General features: G+C 34.1%; 1 protein-coding gene across 38 annotated transcripts in view; it reads left to right on the top strand.

Annotated features, from left to right (window-relative positions):
- POT1 (protection of telomeres 1) overlaps window positions 1-24,795 on the top strand; it is a 104,354-nt gene that overhangs the window by 23,907 nt on the left and 55,652 nt on the right. For 11 of the 38 annotated variants that reach the window (XM_055283863.2, XM_063642195.1, XM_063642214.1 and 8 more), the window contains exons 4-6: window positions 5,640-5,753; window positions 6,787-6,834; window positions 11,618-11,732. In XM_055283863.2, the coding sequence (XP_055139838.1) occupies window positions 6,826-6,834; window positions 11,618-11,732 (124 nt within the window). In that variant the 5' untranslated portion in view covers window positions 5,640-5,753; window positions 6,787-6,825. Of the gene's footprint in view, window positions 1-4,149; window positions 4,260-5,639; window positions 5,754-6,416; window positions 6,542-6,786; window positions 6,835-11,107; window positions 11,295-11,617; window positions 11,733-24,795 lie in introns of those variants that run through there. The other 27 variants (XM_063642201.1, XM_063642218.1, XM_063642211.1 and 24 more) reach the window with 5 other exon arrangements.

Raw genomic sequence — 24,795 nt, 5'->3', positions numbered from 1 at the left:
GTAGGCTATTATTGCCTTAATTTCAGAACCTGTTATTGGTCTATTCAGGGATTCAACTTCTTCCTGGTTTAGTCTTGGGAGGGTGTGTGTGTCCAGTCATTTATCCATTTCCTCTAGATTTTCTAGTTTATTTGCGTAGAAGTGTTTGTAGTATTCTCTGATGGCAGTTTGTATTTCTGTGGAATCGGTGGTGATATTCCCTTTATCATTTTTTGTTGCATCTATTTGATTCTTCTCTCTTTTCTTCTTTATTAGTCTTGCTAGCGGTCTATCAATTTTGTTGATCTTTTCAAAAAACCGGCTGCTGGATTCATTAATTTTTTGAAGGGTTTTTTGTGTCTCTATTTCCTTCAGTTCTGCTCTGATTTTAGTTATTTCTTGCCTTCTGCTAGCTTTTGAATTTGTTTGCTCTTGCTTCTCCAGTTCTTTTAATTGTGATGTTAGGGTGTCCATTTTAGATCTTTCTTGCTGTCTCTTGTGGGCATTTAGTGCTATAAATTTCCCTCTAACACTGCTTTAAATGTGTCCCAGAGATGCTGGTATGTTGTGTCTTTGTTCTCATTGGTTTCAAAGAACATCTTTATTTCTGTCTTCATTTCGTTATGTACCTAGTAGTCATTCAGGAGCAGGTTGTTCAGTTTCCATGTAGTTGTGCAGTTTTGAGCAAGTTTCTTAGTCCTGAGTTCTAATTTGATTGCACTGTGATCTGAAAGACAGTTTGTTATAATTTCTGTTCTTTTATATTTTCTGAGGAGTGCTTTACTTCCAACTATGTGATCAGTTTTGGAATAAGTACAATGTGGTGCTGAGAAGAATGTATATTCTGTTGACTTGGAGTGGAGAGTTCTGTAGAAGTCCGCTTGGTGCAGAGCCGAGTTGAAGTCCTGGATATCCTTGTTAACTTTCTATCTCTTTGATCTGTCTAATGTTGACAGTGGCGTGTTAAAGTCTCCCATTATTATTGTGTGGGAGTCTAAGTCTCTTTGTAGGCCTCTAAGGACTTGCTTTATGAATCTCGATGTTCCTGTGTTGGGTGCATATATATTTAGGATAGTTAGCTCTTCTTGTGGAATTGATCCCTTTACAATTACTTAATGGCCTTTGTCTCTTCTGATCTTTGTTGGTTTAAAGTCTGTTTTATCAGAGACTAGGATTGCAACTCCTGCTTTTTTTTGTTTTCCATTTGCTTGGTAGATCTTCCTCCATTCCTTTAATTTGAGCCTATGTGTGTCTCTGCACGTGAGATAGGTCTCCTGAACACAACACACTGAGGGGTCTTGACTATCCAATTTGCCAGTCTGTCTTTTAATTGGAGCATTTAGCCCATTTACATTTAAGGTTAATATTGCTATATGTGAATTTGATCCTGCCATTATGATGTTAGCTGGTTATTTTGCTCATTAGTTGACGCAGTTTCTTCCTAGCCTCAATGGTCTTTACAATTTGGCATGTTTTTGCAGTGGCTGGTACCAGTTGTTCCTTTCCATGTTTAGTGCTTCCTTCAGGAGCTCTCGTAAGGCAGGCCTGGTGGTGACAAAATCTCTCCGCATTTGCTTGTCTGTAAAGGATTTTATTTCTCCTTCACTGAAGAAGCTTAGTTTGGCCGGATATGAAATTCTGGGTTGAAAATTCTTTAAGAATGTTGAATATCGGCCCCCACTCTCTTCTGGCTTGTAGAGTTTCTGCCGAGAGATCAGCTGTTAGTCTGATGGGTTTCCCTTTGTGGGTAACCCGACCTTTTTCTCTGGCTGCCCTTAACATTTTTTCCTTCATTTCAACCTTGGTGAATCTGACAATTATGTGTCTTGAGGTTGCTCTTCTTGAGGAGTATCTTTGTGGCATTCTCTGTATTTCCTGAATTTGAATGTTGGCCTGCCTTGCTAGACTGGGGAAGTTCTCCTGGATAATATCCTGGAGAGTGTTTTCTAATTTGGTTCTATTCTCCCCATCACTTTTAGGTACACCAATCAAATGTAGATTTGGTCTTTTCTCATAGTCCCATGTTTCTTGGAGGCTTTGTTCATTTCTTTTTACTCTTTTTTCTGTAAACTTCTCACTTCATTTATTCATTTGATCTTCAGTCACTGATACCCTTTCTTCCACTTGATCCAATCGACTACTGAAGCTTGTGCATGCATCATGTAGTTCTTGTGCCATGGTTTTCACTTCATGAGGTCATTTAAGGTCTTCTCTACGCTGTTTATTCTAGTTAGCCATCTGTCTAATCTCTTTTCAAGGTTTTTAGCTTATGTGCGATGGGTTCAAACATCCTCCTTTAACTTGGAGAAGTTTGTTATTACTGGTCTTCTTCTGGCCTACTTCTGCCAACTCATCAAAGTTATTCTCTGTCCAGCTTTGTTCTGTTGCTGGTGAGGCGCTGTGATCCTTTGGAGGAGAAGAGGTGCTCTGATTTTTAGCATTTTCAGGTTTTCTGCTCTGGTTTTTCCTGACCTTTGTGGTTTTATCTACCTTTGGTCTTTGATGATGGTGACCTACAGATGGGTTTTTGGTGTGGATGTCCTTTTTGTTGATGTTGATGCTATTCCTTTCTGTTTGTTAGTTTTCCTTCTTACAGTCAGGACCCTCAGCTGCAGGTCTGTTGGAGTTGCTGCAGGTCAACTCCAGACCCTGTTTGCCAGGGTATCACCAGCGGAGGCTGCAGAACAGCAAATATTGCAGAACAGCAAATGTTGCTGCCTGATCCTTCCTCTGGAAGCTTCGTCTCAGAGGGGCACCCAGCTGTGTGAGGTGTCAGTCGGCCCCTACTGGGAGGTGTCTCCCAGTTAGTCTACTCAGGGGTCAGGGACCCACTTGAGGAGGCAATCTGTCCATTCTCAGATCTCAAACTCTGTGCTGGGAGAACCACTGCTCTCTTCAAAGCGGTCAGACAGGGATGTTTAAGTCTGCAGAAGTTTCTGCTGCCTTTTGTTCAGCTATGCCCTGCCCCCAGAGGTGGAATCTACAGAGGCAGGCAGCCCTCGTTGAGCTGCAGTGGGCTCCACCCAGTTCAAGCTTCCTAGCCCCTTTGTTTACCTAGTCAAGCCTCAGCAATGGCGGAAGCACCTCCCCCAGCCTTGCTGCAGCCTCGAAGTTCGATGTCGGACTGCTGTGCCAGCAATGAGCAAGACTCTGTGGGCGTGGGACCTGATGAGCCAGGCATGGGATATAATCTCCTGGTGTGCAGTTTGCTAAGACCGTTGGGAAAGCACAGTATTATGGCAGGAGTGTCCTGATTTTCCAGGTACCGACTGTCTTAGCTTCCCTTGGCTAGGAAAGGGAATTCCCTGACCTCTTGCGCTTCCCCAGTGAGGCGATGCCCCATCCTGCTTCAGCTCACACTCCGTGGGCTGCACCCACCGTCCAACAAGTCCTAATGAGATGACCCCAGTACCTCAGTTGGAAATGCAGAAATCACCCGTCTTCCGTGTGGCTCAGGCTGGGAGCTGTAGAGTGGAGCTGTTCCTATTTGGCCATCTTGGAATGATCTCCATTACTTTTAGTCCAAGGAACTTACAGGACTTTAAGCGCTTTAAAGGCATTAAGAAAAGTTTGTAAATAACATACAAAGTGAAAAATGCTAAAACGCTATATAGGAGAGTTTAGTGGAAGGTAGAATTACTTGTTTCTGAGAGAGAATCTATGATAGATTATACCAGGAAGAAGAACGCTAGACTTTGAAATTTAGATTAGGTCAGATATGTAGAAATGGGAAGCATGTTATTTATTTGTAGCAGTGGCTCAAAATAAATAAAGAATATATGTGGAAAAGCACTATACTTATAAGAGGATCCATTTGTCTAAAATTGAATGGGAAGTATGTGGAAATAAAACAGGCAGAGTTGGTTGGGATGAGATCACTGAAAGGCCTTCAATGCAGTTTTTATATGTATATTCAAATATAAATCCATGTTTATGAATATAATAAGCTCATTTTAATTAAAAAAAAACTGTGATTGTTGTTTCCATGCTGTTGAATATATGCCAGAGGAAGGGTTGTAACTTTTTACTGAATTGTGTGTAGCTACTGTTAAATTCAGAAAAATTTTTCTTTTGAATGCTGATGTCCAGCTTTTAGTCATTTATTCTTTTCAAAATTTTTCTTCATGATAAAAGAAATACATACATACTCAGTCTTTTTAAAAAGTTTAGGTTCTACAGGAAAACAGAAAAAAAATGGTCATCTATACTCCAACATTTGCATTTGGTGTATAATATTTACTTTTGAAAACATTTTTAAGTGGAACAGAGAATAACAAGAGGTAGGTTTTTTTTCTACTTGGATAATTTAGAACTGATAAACTGTTGGCTTCCCTACTTCTGTTTGTCTTCCTGTGTTAGTTTGATAAACAACTTTAAATCTTTGACTAAAATCTTAAGTTTTCATTTAATCAGAATGTATTGGTTTGAGGTCACTTGAAAGCAGAGTGTATATTTCAGTTTGTAAAACTGAAAAAAAGTAACTCAGTTGTTATTTTTATTCCAGAAACATGTTCATTTTATTTTTTTAAACTGCATAAAAGGTTTTAGAGAGATATAAAATCTTAAGTAAGAAGAAAAATTTTCTCCCATTTAACTTGAAGAGTTGTGGTAATTTGGCATTATCAGCATATGCTCAGTTATGTTTGCAATCTCATGTGAAGAAAAAAACGCAGGAATTTGCAGAGCTACAATACCTGGTTAGGGCAAGAGATTTTTAGAAAAGGCAACATAAGGTCTTTCGTTTGATTCATAGACAGTTTGTTTTGGGAGGGCCTGCTTTGTGCCAAGTCCTGTAAATACAGAGCAGAATTAGAAATGACCACTATCTTCAATATGCTGTCAGTCCAATTATTAAATCTGAATAGAGGATTGTGGGAATTGACACCAGGCCCTTGTATGTGCAAAGCAAACTGTGGTAATGCAGAAGACTTCCACTTGATAGAGTTTTAAATTATTGAAGGAAGATGACCAAAAGCCCAGACATTTTGGTGTATCTTAAGGTTTTGTTGTTAAAATTAAGAGAATAAGACAACAAAATATATATATGCAGCAAGGCAAAACTCTTTGAGTATTTCTGTTTTAGTATTTGGAAAATAAGAAAAGGAAATTTAAAGAATGAGAGAGGAAGGGATAAATGGAGAATGGCTTCTTACTACTGTTACAAACCTAAGTAGAAAGAAAATATCTTTGTTCTTATTAGTATATAAACAGAAATTTCTTATTATGTCCATGCCTGTATTTGTATGCACATATATTAGTTTTGTAATATGTGGAGTTTTTGCACTGTCATGCCTTTCTCAATGTAGTTTCTCAACTTTGAGATTTAGTTTCATTTAAATTCCATCCTTATTACTATTGGAACATCTGAGTTTCACTAAATAAAACTTTCTTAGTGATTTAGCATTTTCCTGGTCCATGAAGTGGGACGTTATAGTCATCTGTGGCTATATTGTAGCTGTAGATGTTGAAGATGTTTTAGAGGAGGTGGTAGTCTAAATAATGTATTAGGTAAGTATTAAACAAGTTTAGGTTAACCAGTTTTCTACTTTATAGAGGTAATTTTTATTCTAAACATAGTAATATAAATAAGGATTTATATGACATTCCAAATTATAGATATTTTGGTGATTGATTCAAAAACTTTTTTTTTTCCTATGTAGGACACCATTGCAGTGGCTAGATTTATTGTTTTTTTAGCTTCTTCATCTACAAGCAGAGATGGTAAACCTTGCATATTTTTGAAAGCATTTGAAGACCTCAAATCAACTGTTTATGTAAATATGCAGCTTTTATTCTCTAATTATATTGCAGATTTAATGAGCTAAAGTGATGGGATTGAAAGTATTTCTGTAAATCTGCAGATAAACTACTTGGTCTGACTAAATTATTTTAATTGAATATTTTAAGTTTAAAAAATAAAAGTTTTTTTCCTTGGTTTTATTTTTAGAATGACAAGATAGAAAAGGGAATTACTTTATATTTAACAAGTACTTATTAATGAAACTTATAAAACTGCACAGACATTCTAGACTGGATCTTCTTTGTAATAATACCATCAGGCATTTTGTTCTACTTGATTTCACTTTAAATTAATCAACTGCCCCTCTTTAGGTAGAACTGATTTTTTCCTTCTCCTGTTTTATTCGTTGTGAAGATGGCCTTCCTCTCCTTTCCTCTTTTAATACCCTATCTTCCACACACACACACTTGAAAACTGCCTTTTTAGTCAAGGCTATTAGGTAGAATTGGGCTGAGCCAAGAGCCTGCAGGCCAACATCTGCCTGTTTTTTTCTAGTATGCACAAAGGTACTATAAGCAGTGGCGGTGGCTCTGCTTGATATTAAAATTAATTAGGCTGGAGATGGGTAAAATTTGCAGTTAGAGTGATCACTGAAACACTTCCTTATTTATTTTTTTTTCTTTCTGAAAACATCTAGGGGTCTATGCAGGAAAAATTTTCAATATCAGCTCTGATTTTCCACTTCTGTTGGACTGATAGAAGTTTGCATTCTTTTACATTCTATCCTGAGAACTGAATATTGCTGTGCTTCAGATTTAATCTGTAAGAACACTAATATTTTAATAAAGTACATTTTCATTTGACCTTATATCTTTGCCTTTTTTTTAAGTTTCTGTAGCTTAGACAACTTTGCACATTTCACTCTTAATTTGTAAGCCATAACTTTATGTCATCCTAGTGAATTTGAATATTTTACAAGTAAGTGTGTACTTTTACTACAACTAAAAGCATGTAATCACATTGGAGGTTATCTGTATACAAATAAGTTCTTTCTTTTTTTCCTTCAGGTTTATGTCAAATCTGTAAGAGATTTTTCTACAGAATCAATGTCTTTGGTAAGATGATATTCAGTTTAATTCAGAATATTACACCCATACCTGTATATGCCACACACACATAGATACATGTGTATGTATATTCAGTCCACTTTTCCACTTTGTAGTCTGATATTGATATAGTATCAATACACTGGAAAAACATAATCTTTACTTTTTTATAGCTGATAATGTTATATTGGAGTTATATATTTTACCTAGTAATCAATATCTGAATATTCTGTTGTGTGGAATATCTGCTGATATTTTGTGTAAGCTATACATACACAAGAAAAATAAAATAAGTTTTTACCATATGAAGATCCTTAAATTTTTGTTTTAAACCATAGGCAAATTCATTTCTTGTTACATTAGCTTGTATTTAACCAGACAATTATGTGCTGAATTATATAATTGAACAAATTATATAATTTTAAGTAGTTTTCTTATACTTATGATACATTTCTCTTTTTTTAACCGTTTTTTCCCGCTATTTTATAGCATAGATATAGCTATAGCTTCCTCATAGCAATAGGAAGATACCCATTCCCATTTTTACTGATAGTCTACTTGTAGCTGAGTGAAACTGGAAAGATGGTATTAATAATTTATTGGTATAGTTTAATATGATGTTTATGTTCTACTTATGTTTTTGAACCTTTAGTTTCAAATGGACAGAATTCAGGAACTGTTTCTAGTTGACAATGACTGTAGGACACAGATACTAAATTCTGAGTATTAGTATAATTAGTGTTTTTGGGGGGACTGTTACTAATGAAAGAACTGATGTACTTTTTACAAAATGTGAGTTAGCTCTGGTATTAATATTTCCCAAAATTGTTATAGATTGTTTAATTTAAAATATTTGATATATCTGTGAACCTGTAAATAAGGCGGGAATAAATGAAAAAGCCTCTGAACTTTGCAAAAATGTTTTTTCACAAAGCCTAGGTATTATAAGTTAAATCAGGTGTGGATCTATTTGACTTTATTTTCCTAACTCATCAAAAGATGCTCATTTGGCACATTTCTACATTTTTAAACTGAGCATGGATCTTGCAGTTGATATCAAGAAAACGGAGTTATTGTTTTTGAGTTTCTTGTTTTCCTGAAAAAGTGTATTTTTTCGAGAATATAGTATTAAAAGTGTAGTCTATGAGGACCAGGGTATTTTTAGAATTTCTGTTCTTTAGTGGTAGAAAGTTTGCTTTTCAAGTGACTCAGGGTAATCATCTGATCTTGTATTGTCTTCAGGATTTAAAAGCTTTCCTAGCCCACTTATGTGATCTGAAGGCCCAATATAAACTATCCCCTATATTTTTATTCAACCTAATTTTGTCATTCCTTTGACCAGTACTCTCCAGCCATCCAAACCTCCTGGATTTTCAAATATACTGAATGTGTTTTCTCTGCTTGGAACACTGTTGTTTATCTCATTCCCAACTTCTGTACTTCATTTAATTAGTTCTTTCTTTAAATATCTTTTCCAATAGACCTTCTAAGACAACTCTAAGACATCTCTCCGCTTTTATGGTTTGTTCTTACATTGGTGCAGGGGCTATTTGTGTTTTGTTCACACTTATTTTTAGTGCCCTGTATAGTACATGGCCCATCAATGAATGAATGAAGGCAGGACAGAAATAAAGGAATGAATGAATCGAATTATGCTGCTAGGTGTCTTTCTCTCTTCAGGCTTTTATTGTCTGCTATGCTTGATTTTTGTCCACTAGTTAACTTTCTGCGTATGCTGTAAATTGCATTTCATTTAACCCAGTGCTCACATTTTCTTGACTGATTGATTCCATAATGGGCAGCCCCTTAAGCTGTCAAAAAAAAATTGTTCATGTCTGTGTGAAATGTGGATCAAGTGATGTACTTAATGATAATGCTATCAAGTTATCTTTAGTATATCATGAGCCCATGGTTTTCTCATGCACATGTGCCTATGCTGTGCAATACTGAGCAACTAGCTGTGTGTGGCTATTAAAAATTCAGTTCATGATTTGCACTAGTCATATTTAAATTCCTGAATAGCCACAATATTGATATAGAATATTTTCATTATCACAGAAGCTTCTCTTGGATAGTACTCTTCTAGATTATTTAGTGAGCAATAAAAATCTTCAACAAGTATTTTCGTAAGTAATAGTTTTATTAACCTAGGAGTTGTTAGGATGTCATAAATATTATATGCCTATTGCTTTAGATATTAGCCATGTGCCTTTTGCACCAGCAGTGTAAAACTATTTTCAGATCCCGATTACATAATGCTAGTATGTGCTATCATTTCTCCTTGTTACTTGTCCTTCAAAATTTAGATTTTGTTGCCACCTTCAGAAAGCCTTTGCTTACCATTCTCCTAAGCTAACTACACTATTTCTCTCGCTAACACATTTGTTCACACGATTTGGATGTCCCTCTACAGTCCTTTTTTATGGGATACAATACTTTATTGTGTCAGCAAGGGAGGCAAATTGGCTACTAAGATAGGGCTTATTGGGAATCATGTAAATTTAATTACCTTTTTCAAGTGTGAGCTTACTCAAGGGTACATTAACCAAACTTATAAGAATATTAACCCAACTCATCAGAGAATGATTAAGAAGCAAAAATACCAATTTATGAATTTATAATGAGGATTATATCTTAGCTGTTGTACACATAAATACTTGCTGATTTACATGGAAAGCCAAACAAGAAGTTGTTTATTGGTAATGAATTAACAAATGGCAGTTACTTGGTTGATTATAATGGTTAGTGTCATAGAGTTTTGCTGGCCTTTCCCATTCAACTCTCCATGAGATGTTAAGATAGAATATTGAGTGTAAGCTAAGCACATGTTTTCTCCCTACTGTTCAGTATGCTTCTCTTCCATTATTTCTCTTTCCATTCCATTATTCCATCATTCTTTTTTTAGTCATTGATGAGCTAGCTTTCTTTATATTGAAGTTTGATTAGATTAGCAAATTCTACCCTTTTGTTTAAACTGAGAAGCCTCCTCGGAAAAACTAATGTTTTAATTTGAGTTTTAAAATTTTAACTCTCAGAGTGATAGGTGTTCTTATTGCCATTTGATGTCGGGGCCACCTATATAAAGCCCTTTAAGGCTTTATTTAGTATCACTGTTAATATGCAAACATATCCTTGTAAACCACTTTCCCTTTTCTTTCCCACCTTATTCACAGTTATTTCAAAAAATAATCTTTTGGTTCTCTTATTATTATAGAACAAAAGAAGCTCGCTACCTCATGTGTTATAAGCCAATACTGTGAAATCAAATTTTTGAGAAAAGAAAAGCTGAAAGTCAATACCTAAGGAGACACGAGCTGAGCTCAAATATGTCTCCCTGTGCTGTCTTTAAGGCAGTAATTTTATTAGAAAAGTTTTAGAGAGTAGATACTGGGATTAGTAAGTCATTAGTTGGATGAAAGGGGAAGTTTGGAAAGTCCTTGGGCATGCATAGTTATTTCTTCACATTAATGCCTGGGTTGCATGTGCAAATTCAGGTGGAGTTAGTATGATGAATGTGATGGAAATTCATACTGTGATGTCAGCAAACTTGTTCTCAAATTCCAGTCAGCCATCTTGGTTTCAACTGATTTCAGATAGTTTTTTCCTGCTCTCACAATCAGTAGGAGTTTCAGTAGTATCTCAGCAAGTTGTTTCTTTTCTTATCTGATACTCTGCAAGCTCAAGAATTTTTGTTAGTTGCTGATTTCAACTTCTCAGTAAGTTTTAATTTCTTATCTACTATACTGTAAGCCCAAGAATTTAGGCATTGTTAGTTTTAATTCTTTGGGGTAGGGTTTCATTATTAGCATTTTAAATCTTTTTATACCATTTATGACTCAAAACCTGGCTTGAGTTATGAGTCAAAATTTAAGCCTACGGAAAATCTCTATAATAGCCTGGGGGTAAGGGGAAGAGAGAAATTGTACCACAAGTTTCAAAGTGATATTAGTTAAAAAAATAGAACCAAAATCTCTTAAATTGCATTTTTTAGAATTTGCTCTCTGTTAACAATTTGTTTTATTGTCCCCCAGCTACAGTTTCTTGACCAAATAAGCTAGGGATATACTAACTTAAAGATAGCTAGGATGATTTAATTACTAAAAGATTCCTTGAGAGTGTCCTTAAAAAAAAAAGTTTTCTAAACTTACAAGAGATGTAACTTGTATTGTTAAGACTAGTAGTCTAGTTGCCTTTTCAGGGCTTCTAAAAATATCTCATTATGCCTAGTCATTTACCTTTAATAAAACTCTCTTTTCTTAGACCTTTTACATTGAAGATGTACATATTTAAAAAAAGTATTTCTTGTTTTGTGTTATTGCTTCAGTTTTGACATGTATTGCTGTTTTTCACTACAGATGCTCCTTCATTTACAATGAAGTTACATCCAGTATACCCATCATAAGTCAAAAATTTCATAAATACAAAATGCATTAAATTGCCTAATAGACCCATTCTAAAGTCAGAAGATTGTAAGTTGAACCATCATAAGTCAGGGACTATATGTATATACTGTTTGCTACATTTTTATTGAAGAAGTATAATGTTTTAATTAGATTATAGGTTATGCCTTTATGAGCTAGTGTACAAATTGTACCATTTATAAACAAAGTTCTAAAGAAAACTAGTTGGATAAGCTAAGCTGTGTGCATTGCCTTATTTCAGGTTATAACTTCTTTTAGACACTTAAAAGGATAAAATACAGTTACATGGATTTGCTGCTAATATGATTAAAACATGATTCTACAATGTAAATACTTTCTATAAATGTATTCACTGTCTTCTCTTTCTTTAGGTTCCAGCAACAAATTATATATATACACCCCTGAATCAACTTAAGGGTGGTACAATTGTCAATGTCTATGGTGTTGTGAAGTTCTTTAAGCCCCCATATCTAAGCAAAGGAACTGGTAGGTATTAAAACTGGTGGAGTGTTTTGGAGTAGAAATGCATTATTGATTTAGGAACATAGTTCCATCAGTACCCTAAGTCCTAGAATAGAAGCTCAGTTCTGACCTGTAATTGCCAAACAACACTGATGCATATTCTTTGGCTAGTTTAATTTGTAAAATAAACATGATCTTTAGATTCTAGAGTCTAGTTAAAGACAGTAAGGATAAAGAATGAAGCAAAGGATGCCAACCAGCAACGTGAAACCATATGAAAATATAAAATTCACTGGGAAAGGTAAATATATAAAGAAATGCAGAATACTGCAATTCTGTAACATTGATGCATAAATCACGTTTAATTCTGGTATAGAAGTTGAAAGGCAAATATATAAAAGGTATAACTATAGAAATATGTTAATGGATACATAGTATAAAAAGATGCAAATGGGGGTATAAGTAAAAGTGTAGAGTTTTTGTATGCAATTAAATTGTCAGGTTAAAGTAGAGTGCTATAAATATAAGGTACTTTATGTAAACCCCATGGTAACCACAAAGAAAATACCTATAAAAGAAACACAAAAGAAAATGAGAAGGGAATCAAAGCATGTCATTACAAAAAAATGAAACACAAAGGAAGATAGCAAGAGAAGAAAATAGGGAGTTGAGTGTCACAAGACAGATAGAAAACAATGAATTAAATGGCAATCGTAAGACCTTCCTAATGAATAACTACTATTATTATAAATGAATTAAATTCCCTAATAAAAAATCATAGAGTGGTTGAGTGCATTAAATAAATGAGATACAACTATATGCTGTCTACAAAAACTCACTTTAGATTTAAGGACACACATAGGCTAAATGAAAGTGAAGGAATGGAGAAAGGTATTTCTTGCAAATGGTAACCAAAAGAGGAGAAGTGGCCATACATACATCAGACAAAAGAGACTTTAAGTCAAAAACTGTCACAACAGGCAGTTTTTAGATATCATATAATGATAAAAGGGTTAATTCACCAAGAAAATATAACAATTATGTATGCTGCTAACATCAGAGTGATTAATCCATGAAGCAGACATTTCAGAAGTGAAGGGAGAAATAGACTGCAACACAATTATAGTAGGAGGTTTCATTTCACCACTTCCAATAATGGGAGAGACCATCCAGACAGAGATCAATAAGGAAACGGAAAACTTGAACAACACTGTAGACCAAATGGACCTAACAGACATGTACAGAATATTCTACCCAGCTAGAGCAGAGTATACATTTTTCTCAAGTGCACATGGAACATTCTCCAGTATAGATAACTTGTTAGGTCACAAAACAAGTGAATAAATTTAAGATAGCAAGTATCTTTTCTGACTTCAGTAAAATCAAACTAGAAATCAATAGCAGGAGGAAAATTATCAAATTTAGAAATGTGTGGATATTAAACAATACACTTCTTGAACAATTAAGGAATCTCCATGCTGTTTTTTATAGTGGTTGTACTAGTTTACATTAAAAAATGTATGCACCTTGATGATAAATACAGTATTGCTAAAAAATGCTAAGGATAAGTTGAGCCTTCAGTGAGTTATCATTGTTTTGCTGGTGGAGATGATTGATTGGTCAGGATGGTGTTTTCTGAAGACTGGTGTGGCTGTGACAGTTTATTAAAATAAGACAATACTGAAGTTTCTCATATCAGTTGAGTCTTCCTTTTACAAAAGATTTCTTTGTAACATGAGATGCTGTTTGATAGCATTTTATTCACAGTAGAACTTCTTTAAAAATTTTAGTCCTTGTCAATCCTGCTGCTGCATTATCAACTAAGTTTATGGAATATTCTAAGTCTTTTGTTGTCATATCAAAAATATTCATAACACCTTTACCAGGTGTTATGGTAAAATCTTAAGATTACTTCTTAAGAAACTACTTTCTTCCCTCATCCATAAGAAGCAACTCTTCATCTGTTGAAGTTTTATTATGAGATTGCACCAATTCAGTCACACCTTCAGGCTCCATTTATAATTCTAGTTTTCTTACTGTTTCCACCACATCTGCAGTGACTTAACTCCACCAAAGTCTTGAACCCCTCAAAGTCATCTGTGAGGGTTGGAATTAACTTTTTCCAAACCCCTGTTGATGTTGGATTTTGACCTCACATGAATCATGCATGTTCTTGATGTCATCTAGAATAAATACTTTCTCGGTTTTTAATTTACTTTGCCCCAGTCCATCAGAAGGATTGCTATCTGTGGTGGGTATAGCCTTATAAAAGGTATTTTTTTTTTAAATAAAGACACTTAAAAGTAAAAATTATTACTTGATTTGTGGGCTGCAGAATGGATATTGTATTAGCAGGCATGGAAATAACATTGATCTTGAACATCTCCAGCAGAGCTCTTGTGTGACTAGGTGCACTGTCAATGAGCAGTAATATTTTGAAAAGAATCTTTTTTGCTGAGCAGTACGTCTCAACATTGGGCTTAAAGTATTCAGAAAGCCATGCTGTGAGCAATGTCATCCAGTCTTTGTTGTTTCATTAAAGAGCACAGGCAGAGTTGGTTTTGCCTAATTTTGAAAGGCCCTGGGATTTTGAGAATAAGTGAGTATTGGCTTCAACTGAAAGTCATCAACTGCATTAGACTCTCACAAGAGAGTGAACCTGTTTTTTGAAGCTTTGAAGGCAGGCATTGACTTCTCCATAGTTGTGAAGGTCCTAGATGGCACCTTGTTCCGAGAGAAGACTGTTTTGTTTACATTGAAAATGTATTGGTTTGTGTAGCCACCTTCGTTGATGATCTTAGTTAGGTCTTCTGATAACTTGCTCCAGGTTCTTCATCAGCACTTGCTACTTGCTGCTTCACCGTGTACTTTATGTTATGAAGATGGCTTCTTTTCTGAAATGCCATGAACCAATGTGATAGCTTCAGATTTATCTTCTCTAGCCTTCCCACCTCTCTTGGCCTTTAAAGAATTGAAGAGAGTTAGGGCCTCATTCTACTTTAGGCTTTGGCTTAAGGGAATGTTGTACTGGTTTGATCATCTAAGCAGACGACTAAAATTTTCTCTGTATCAGCCATAAGGCTCTTTGACTTTCTTCTCATTCATGTGTTCACTAAAGTAGCACCTTTAATTTCCTTCAGAAGCTTTTTCTTTGTATTCACAACTTGGCTAACTGGGCACTAGAGTGCTAGCTTTCAGTGTATCTCAGCTTTGGATATATGCCTTCCTAAGCTTCATCATTTGTAACTTTTGATTTAAAGTGAGAGACATGTGACTCTCTCACTTGAACACTTACAGGCCATTGTAGGGTTATCAAATCGTCTAATTTCAATATCGTTGTGTTTCAGAGAATAAGGAGCCTCAGGAGAGGGAGAGAGGGGAATGACAGGTTGATGGGGGAGTTAGAATACACATATTTATTGGTTAAGTACACTGTCTTATATGGGTGTGATTTGTGCTACCCCAAAACAATTATAATAGTAATGCCAAAGATCACTTATCACACATCACCATAACAGATACAATGAAAATGGGAAAGTCTGAAGTATTGTGAAGATTACCAAAATGTAACATAGACACACATACTGTTGCAAAAATGGTGACAGTAGACTTGCTCAATGCAGAGTTGCCACAAACCTTTAATTTATAAAATTGCAGTATTACAAAGTACAATAAAGTAAAGTATAATTACATGAGTTATGCCTTTATTAACATGGCCATACTACTCAGTCATCTGAGATTCAATGTATTCCCTATCAAAATCCAAGTCGCATTTTTTATAGAAAAATAAAAATCAATCTTCAAATTCATATGGAAACACAAAGGACCCTGAATAGCCAAAAGAATCCTGAGAAAGATCAAACCTGGAGGCTTCTCTCTTTCTAATTTCAAAATATGTTAAAAAGTAACAGTATTGAGACAGTATGATACTGCCATGAAGCCAGACATACTGATTAATGGAATTGAATAGAGCGCCTAGAAATAAGCCCACACGTTTATTATGGTCAACTGATTTTCGACAAGGGTGCAAGAATATATAATGGGGAAAGTAGTCTCTTCACCAAATGGGGTTGGGGAAACTGTATATCCACATGCAAAGAATGAAATTGGATCCTTAGATCATACATAAAAAATCAACTCAACGTGGATTAAAGACTTAAGAGTATGACCTGAAACTGAATGTTCTAGAATAAAACATAGGGGAAAGCTTTCCTGGCATTGGCCCTGGCCATGATTTTATATAAATATATACATATATATGAACTGATACAGAGATGTATATATATTTGGATAGTTTTAAAAGTAAAGTAAAAATATATAACCTATTAATTGCTATATGATAACCATAAGGTTTTAACAAACAAGTAAATGAAAGCATCAAAAGCCATGAATTTCAGTTTATTGTGAGGTAATAAAGTGAACAGAAACACACACTTTACCTGTGTTTAATTTAGTTTTACTAAATTTAACAGTGTTTATTGTATTTAATCTATTCTAAAACACCATTATTTGTAAAAGGCTTTATCATTTTATATATCATTAAGAAGGGAAAAATGCTAATTAAACTATGCTTAACTGTCAATTTTAAGATAGAGCCATATTTCAAAGATGTTAAATAGTGAAACATGGATGTTGTTGATGAAATGTAGACTTTATCTTCTGCATGCCAGGAGTTGTGATCATGTTGCAAACACAAAGATGTTCTCATTGACTTCATATTACAAAACCATTTTTAAAATAAAGATACATATATACAAATTTTATTGTTGAGGAATGAACTAGGATTCTACTCTTTGGTCAGGTGGATGGGGGAAAATCTTTTTCTTGTGGTCAGCATATTTTATTAATATATAATATGAAAAAACTAGTCTGTGTAAATGAACATTGTGAAGACTATTAAATACAGAGATAAGTTTTAAATAGACCTCATACTAAGCCTGAAGACTGCAAAGAATGTTTTGTGGAAAATCCTTTTAATACCTGTTGTTTTAGAGGAAAGAGGAACATTAACGTTGAAGTAGAGAAATTTGTGCTTTAGGACCTATTTTTCAAATATTCTCATTTCAACTTATTCCCAGAGTCTTCATTTCCCCACCCCATCATACTGTTCAACATAAACTCACATACTTTTTCCTTAGTAGTTTCCTCTCCCAATCAATTTTCTTCAAATCTTACATGTGCCGCCCCTTCTGGGAGTTAGCCATAAAGATGTAATCACTATGATCCTCTTCAAATTTGAAGTTTTACGTGGTTGAATTTAATTGGCCCACCAAACTTAGGAATAAGCTACATTGTTGCTAATAATGTCTATCTATAGAAGATATAATTTAAAAAGTTTTTTTAACAAATTGATCTGCAAATATATCATTTTAAAAAACAACTTAAAATATGATAGTATAGACTGAAATGATAGCTCTGTTAAAACATTGATGACAACATTCATTTTCAGTTGTTATTAGAAAAATCATGTTTTCTCATGATAATGTTATTAAATCTTGCATATAAAATGAAAGCCATGGGGAACAAGGATATGTATTATATTTGCATATGTATCTTATATCTCTATCAGATATGTTTACTTCAATCACTGCAGTCCCCTAGTAAAAAATTCATGGCTAGTAATGAGCCATCTGTTATTACCAAGATAATATATTTGTTTCTTCTAAGATACTAAATTAAAATGAATGTCATCAATTTTATCTGAACCTGGTCGTTGAAGCTTTTAAATAAATCTTAAGACATAGCAAGATGTCTTGAGTACTAGCCAGACAATAAAGTTTTAAAACTATCTCTAATAACTTTAGTTACAGTTATATTAGACAAATAGCACTGATATTTGTGTTCAAGAAAAGATCACCTTCATTAGTATTATCACAGAGAAGTACAAGAATAGATGTACAGGAACAGTCCACAGCTGTGCCTTTTAAAATATTACCTAAAGCAGGATTTTTTCACAAATACAGGGCTACAATCTAAATAACATCCAGATGTATATAACTAGTTATGTGGTGGAAAATTACCTTTATGCAATTCAAATTTAGGTAGATGGAAAAAGTGTATTCTATTATATATCATTAGCTAGAATTTTTCGTGAAAATTCATCTTATAAATGTTAAATTCAATGTGATAGAAGCAATTAGCAATTTGGCATCTTTACTCCTTGACAGAAATTTTTCTTGAAAACTTTGCTCTTATCCTGAATAAAGATTACATATGACCTGTAGCATGCTATCTTATTTCTGGTAGAAATCTTATTCTGGTAGAAATGCTTCTATTCCTAAGTTTAAATTCACCTTTGGAGTAAAGTTTTAATTTTTACATAGAGTCTATCAGAACTATCAGAGTTAAAAGAACATATAATGCTATAGATACTAACATTCCTATTCAGTTTTGGTAAGATTAATGATGAAAACTGAGAAAGAATTCTTCAAGTATTATAGAATCAACGTATATTGAAATGTGCTTTTATCATCAAACTCTATTTTATATTATTTTATTATTTTTATTTATATTTATTTATTTATTTTTGAGACAGAGTCTTGCTCTGTCACCCAGGCTGGAGTGCAGTGGCATGATCTCGGCTCACTGCAAGCTCCGCCTCCTGGGTTCATGCCATTCTCCTGCCTCAGTCTCCTGAGTAGCGGGGACTACAGGCATCAGCCACCACGCCTGCCTAATTTTTTGTATTTTCAGTAGACACAGGGTTTCACTGTGTTAGCCAGGATGGTCTCGATCTCCTGACCTCGTGATCTGCCCGCCTTGGCCTCCCAAAGTGCTGGGATTACAGGCTTGAGCCACCACGCCCAGCCTGTTTTTTAAGAGAGACAGGGTCTTACTCTGTTGACTAGGCTGCAGTGCACTGCTGAGATCATAGCTCACCTCAGCCTCAACTCCTGGGCTCAAGCAATCCTCCCACCTCAGCCTCCCTAGTAGCTGGAACTAGCAGCATGTGCCACCGTGTCCAACTAATTTAAAAACTTTTTTTTTTTTGTAGAGATGGAGGTCTCGCATTGTTGCCCAGGCTGGCCTGAAACTCCTGGTCTCAAGCAATCCTTCTGCCTTAGCCTCCCAAAGTGCTGGGATTACCGGTGTGAGCCATCATACCAAGCCCAAAATTGATTTTGATAATGACTCATCAGTGATACATACTGTGCTTCTTTCATATAGGAAAACAAAGTCATTGCCTTCTTTAAGACTAGAGATTTTATAGCAATAATTTTCTCTGAAAGCCTTACGTATACTTTTGCTTTGGGAGCTGGCTAGATAGTATTAGGTATGCAGTTTTTGCCATGGACACATACCATTCATCATATCGTCTTAGATAACACATATAAGGGAATTTAATTTTAGCTGTGTTTCAGTTTTCAAGAAATAGCTATATTTTAAACTTGAGACACATTTACTTTGTTTTTATTGTCTGCTCTTACAAAATAAATGTATTCAGACCATAAAACATTTCTAGACTTGTTAATAGTGTATAGCTCATCCTTGCTTGATCAATATCATAATTCCTACTCACAATGTGAGCAAATAGGAAAAATAGAGGGAACCTTGTTTGTGCTTAATCTCCTAATATTTGAATTTAGAGGAAGGGAGAGGCAAAGTATTTATTGTTAGCCTCTCCTTTTTGTTCTTTCCTCAGATTTTGAGTCCCTTTTTTATTCGCTAGAGATCTCTCATCCTCTTTGTGCCACATAATGTGGTACATCACCTGTGGGCTCACCACCTTACCTCAGGAATGGTCTGTGTTCCAAAATTATTTGTTTCTCTTACCCTACCTCCCATTAAAACTCATTTTAGAAAAGTAGTTTGTTTAGCAGTCTTGGATGTTACAGTGTTTCTAGAAGCAGATCTTTGTCTCTTCCTGTTCACTGTCTTACAAGGACACCTTCTGTTTTAGCTACTTACTGAGCAGTATAATCAAATTTCTCAGAGTAGCATCCAAAACATTGGATTCTGAGAGGCTCTGTCAGTTTTGTTTGCTTTTAAATTTTGGGATAGGATGCTAGGATATGGGGTCCTAACATTTTTTTCTTTTCCGCTTCTATAAAAACATCCCAGCTAACTCTAGAATGCTGTTTTTTGTTATGTAATATTGATTATTTTCACATCTGAGAAGGACATGTCATGTACACGTAGTGTCATGTAGCATAATTGTTTTAATATTTTGGTTTTGTATTAGTAATACTGGTTGCATATTAAATGAATATATATTTTGCCTTTTAATTTTTTAAAGTATAACAATGTACTTCCACATATCCGGAATTGACATAGTTGAAAATGTCAGCTATGTATTATTGATATACATATTGATATTAATGTATTAATTACTGAGTAATTAACCACTCATTGTTACTTCATAAGACCTAGGAGCCTTCTGATTTATCAAAGAGAGATTAAAGAATCTAGTATGATGTAAAATTATATGTAATAATTATTTAATCTTTTTTAATTTTTTTAAATTGAAAATGCACCTTTGGCATTTTAAAACAAGCCTTTTGCAGTCATACACATGTGATGACAAGTTATAGAACCTATCCTAGAAAAATATACAACATACACGTATACAGACTTATCTATGGTTCATGCTTCTCCCACTTTGAACTCCATGTTGTGAACTCAATGACCTGTGATATGTTCATATTCACTTACTGAATATTTAGATAATATTAAAACCGTAAGGATGCCCTCTTCATTTAATGCATGGCACATAAAATAAATAAATATATAGTTTTGTATTTTGGTTCACTCATTTGTTTGTTCAACAAACTGATTATTTATTTTCTATATGCCAGATAACATGACATGGGAAATTCAAAAGTATATGTGTCATTGTTTCTGACAAGGGATTAAGTTTTGTGAAGACAGATAAATTAATGAATAATTACAATACAATTACTATAACTACTAGTTATATAAAATTTTTTTAGTCTTTCCCCAAGTGGTAAAACTCTACTTTTCTGTTTTTTGGCTATGTAAGACAGAATCTTCATTTGTGAAGGATACCATGCTTTTTGAATATATATTTTCAGATTGAATGATGACTTATCTATTATAATGAATGGAGTTGGTGGATCAGACAGACACTGAGTTTTCCATTTATCAGGAGCCAAAAAAAAAAAAAATATTATGGTATGTCTAGGTGAGTGAGGGGAGACTCTTCCCAGGTGCTTAACTGCCTTTCAGAAATGGACTCATTCAGGTCATGGCGGGTTATCACTTACCTCTTTAAAGATTTGGGTAGTTGAGACAAGCCTCCCCTCTTCAGCTTACTCATACTATTTTCCAGCTATTCTATCAATTTTCATCTAAAGAATGGAGATGGAGAAAAGACACTTTCCTCTCCCTACCACTTCACTTTGTATTTATTTTTTGCTCTTTCTCCTTTTCAGGAATGACTTTTTTGATGAGACTTCAGACCTCCATCTGACTTTTATGAGACTAGCACTAGCTTTTTGTCTTTCACGACTTTTTCGCAAATTATTAGCATACTAATTTAGAGAATTATCCCTGTCTTCATTAGTTTACAATTTGAATTGTTTTAATGAATCGTAAAATTTAGTACTGTTTTTTAATTCTTAAAACTTGTGGTACAGTCTTTTATTCATTCAGTTAAAAGACTTTTTCTCTAGTCTTATGTGTAGTGTAAAACATAGAAGTAAAACTCCACCAGAATAACATTTATGAACGCATGCAATGTCTAACATCTATCTAATCTGTGTCATTGTATATATCATAATATTTATTATATCATAACATATATTCTTCTTTCTTTCATCTTCCATGCTGTCATGCTCTTGCAGTAGAATAAAAGCACAAGGGGAAATTATGTAAGCTCACACCAGAAAAATAAAGAGTGCTCTTATTTTTGTATTGTACAGTAAGTTTCCTTGTAAAAGAAGTAAGATGACAGCACATAATGTAGCTTGATTCAGTGCTTTGCCTTCATAAGTATTACTTGAATGTTTTAATGATATACTTTTCTACCAATAGAATAGTGTTGCTCAAATACTGATAGGTTTGAAAACAGCAGTGTTTTAGTAGATAAAAAGGAGATGAAGCAACTTTCATGGAGGAACTTTTTGTGGATTGTATAATTTATACATGCATGCTTCTTTGATGAAAAACCTTGCTTAGATGAACTACCAGCTTTCCCTTATAATAAAACTCCAAGGCAATTTACACTTAATTATACTGAGTAAATTCGGTGAATTGCTCAAGATTGCAAAATAGAGAACTTAATTTATCATTTGTTATCTTTTCCAGATTTATATCAAGCTATGTGAATTATTACCAAAGTGTTAAACTAGTTAAATATGAAGTATTACTAAAGCATTAAAGACAATACTTTATCAATGGATTAAAGATATACATTATAAGTACTGTGTACTATTTATTTAAAGTACGAATGCTGATTTATTAAAGGATTTTCTACTCTTTCCACTTTCCCTGTTAATGTTAGCTAACAAGAAGATAGACTTAAATTACCTTTAGCTTTGTACCTTTGTTTGGGAAAGAGCTAAAAATAAGGCATGGGGAAAATATTTTATTTGTGAAGTCATTATTGAAGGATATTTTTGCATGCGTGTTTGGTAAAACACTTCACTTCCTTGGAGCAGTTAAATAAGACATATTTTAGCAGTTTGCATTGTTACTATTTGTTAAAACAAGTAGTGCGATTCCCTTCATGTCATGAATCTAATGCTAATTGAGGGAACCTGAAAGCTGTTTAACATTTCTTTTAGCATGCTATTTTTTTCTTATTGTTCTTGAGAGATTATTGAATAGATTTTTTAAATGCCACTTGTTCTCTTAACCTGAATTTTGTTTCTTTTTACAAATATGTACTTATTTAAATTAAAAATAAAGTACAGTCATGTGCCACGTAACATTTTGATCAACAATGGACTGCATGCATGACAGCGGTCTCATAAGATTATAATGGAGCATATATAGAAACCTGATACGTGGCACTTAATATTGGCGTAACAGATCAGTTAAGGGAAATGACTGATGTTCAGTAATGATGCTGGAACATTGTGTTTTTTTCATATGAAAATATATATATAAATTTAAAAATAAACTTCTGGGCTTGTGTAAGTACACTCTGTGATCGCACAACAATGAAATCGCCTAACTACACATCTCTCAGAAGATATCCCCATCATTAAGCAATACATGACTGTATATTGAAACAGTATTTTATTTTGAAACTGCTCATTATTTTATAGATGACCTTAGGAGATTCTAAGAACATGCTAACGTGTAGTTATGTCATTTTGGAGAGCTTGCATTGTAGCAAGTAGATGATATTGTGGAAGTATTGCTACTGTAAGTATATCTGAGCCTACAATTCAGTAATTTAATAGAATTGTGTGTGTGTGTAGCCAAGGCTGCTGCTCTCTTGGACTCAGTCAAGTTCCTCTGTAAAATTGTTTAGGTTTTTGCAGTACTTTTATTTGAGAAAGGAGAGTCTTTTTCTAACTTGCACAAAGATTCTGCAAAAGCAAGAGGTGGCCTTGTAAAGATCTCGATAGTGGGTCTATAATAGTGTTTCTCAAAGTGTTACCTGGAGTCTTTTGCAGTCTGTTAGGTCATCTTTTGGAAGGTTGACATTTTCATAGAAAAATCAAAATGTGAAACAATTTTCAGTATTAAATCTAAATTTTTACAAAAATCTCAGTAGTTTTCTGTAGTCATTACATTCTTCAATATTATGTAAGTGCTACAGGGACTGAGCTTTGTCAGTTCATCTTGGCTAACATTAAACTATTTAAATGAAACATTAAACTAACATTAACATTAAATTAAACTATTTACTATTATTTATGCCTAGTTAAATTCACAGTTTTTTTCTTGTATTGGTCTTATATTCACAATTTACAAAAGTAGATCAATTTGGAGCATTTAAAGTGAGAGGCATAATACAGAATTACTGCAGCTTAAAATCTGAATTGGATTTTGTCAGACTAGTGATCTCTTTGCCCTTGTGTTTGTCATGAAATTTTAAGAAACTTCAAACATTCAAAGTATTTGTGTTTTATGCAAAGTACATTGTGTGTTTTTTTTTTTTATTGGCAAACCAATCATTTGTTTCACTGTGAAATTGCTTAATTGTGTCACATTTGTGGGGAAAAGGGGGATCAAAACTATACAGGCATTATTCACAGTTCTACTTACAGCATAAACAGGTTCAAGTGATACTATTGGGAATATGCTTATGAATCCAGCTGCAAAGTTAATAGCCAGTATAGTGTTTGGGAAAACACTATAAACTATTACCAAAAAATCCTCTGTGAGAGGGTGTTAGTTGGATGTCACATTAACATAAATGATGTACTGTGTGGAAGAACAGTTGTTGTATTGTGTATTGTGGGATTTGTTTTTAGATGAAACCATTAATGTACATAGTAGGAATTAACTTTTACATAGGTGAAGTACAAATAGAGAAGTGATAGTGATTTTTTTCTTTATCACCTAAATCTTATATTGCCAAAGAATGAATTTTCCCTCTCAGAAAACACTACATTATCCTAATTTCTTTACTTTTTAATCTTGCTATTCAACAGAAAAATATCCCATTGCATTCTTCTTTTTCAAGTATGTCTTAAATAACAGTAGCCCCCTGCTCATCCATTTTAACTTTAGAGTCAGCATGTTATTTGCCATTAACAAAAACCAAAAAAAAAAAACAAACTAAGAGGATATCTACAGAAATTTCATTGAATGTATTAATGCCAGTTACTCCACAAACTGGCCTATTATTATTTTTCCCTCATTTCCAAACCATGGCACAGACAGGCAGATTTTCTTCATGATTCCCTGTGCTAGCAGGTAGATTTTTTTCCCCTAGCTTCCATTTTTTAAGGTCACTGATTTATGCTGATAGCTCACTTTCAGCTTCTACCTTGCAATAGACCAAGATGTAGTTTCTTTTTTCAGACTTGGTATATAATTTCCAAAACTCTAGATTTCTAGTGAGAGCCCTTTCAGATGTGTTTTAGCTTTTGAATTTGCCTCCCACCTTGGTTCACCTCCTGGATTATTTGTTTTTATTCTGGGATTAACAACGATTTGAGAAATGATT

Source organism: Symphalangus syndactylus, chromosome 6 (assembly GCF_028878055.3).
Source record: "Symphalangus syndactylus isolate Jambi chromosome 6, NHGRI_mSymSyn1-v2.1_pri, whole genome shotgun sequence".
NCBI lineage: Eukaryota > Metazoa > Chordata > Mammalia > Primates > Hylobatidae > Symphalangus > Symphalangus syndactylus.
This window is presented reverse-complemented; position numbering and strand designations above follow the sequence as displayed.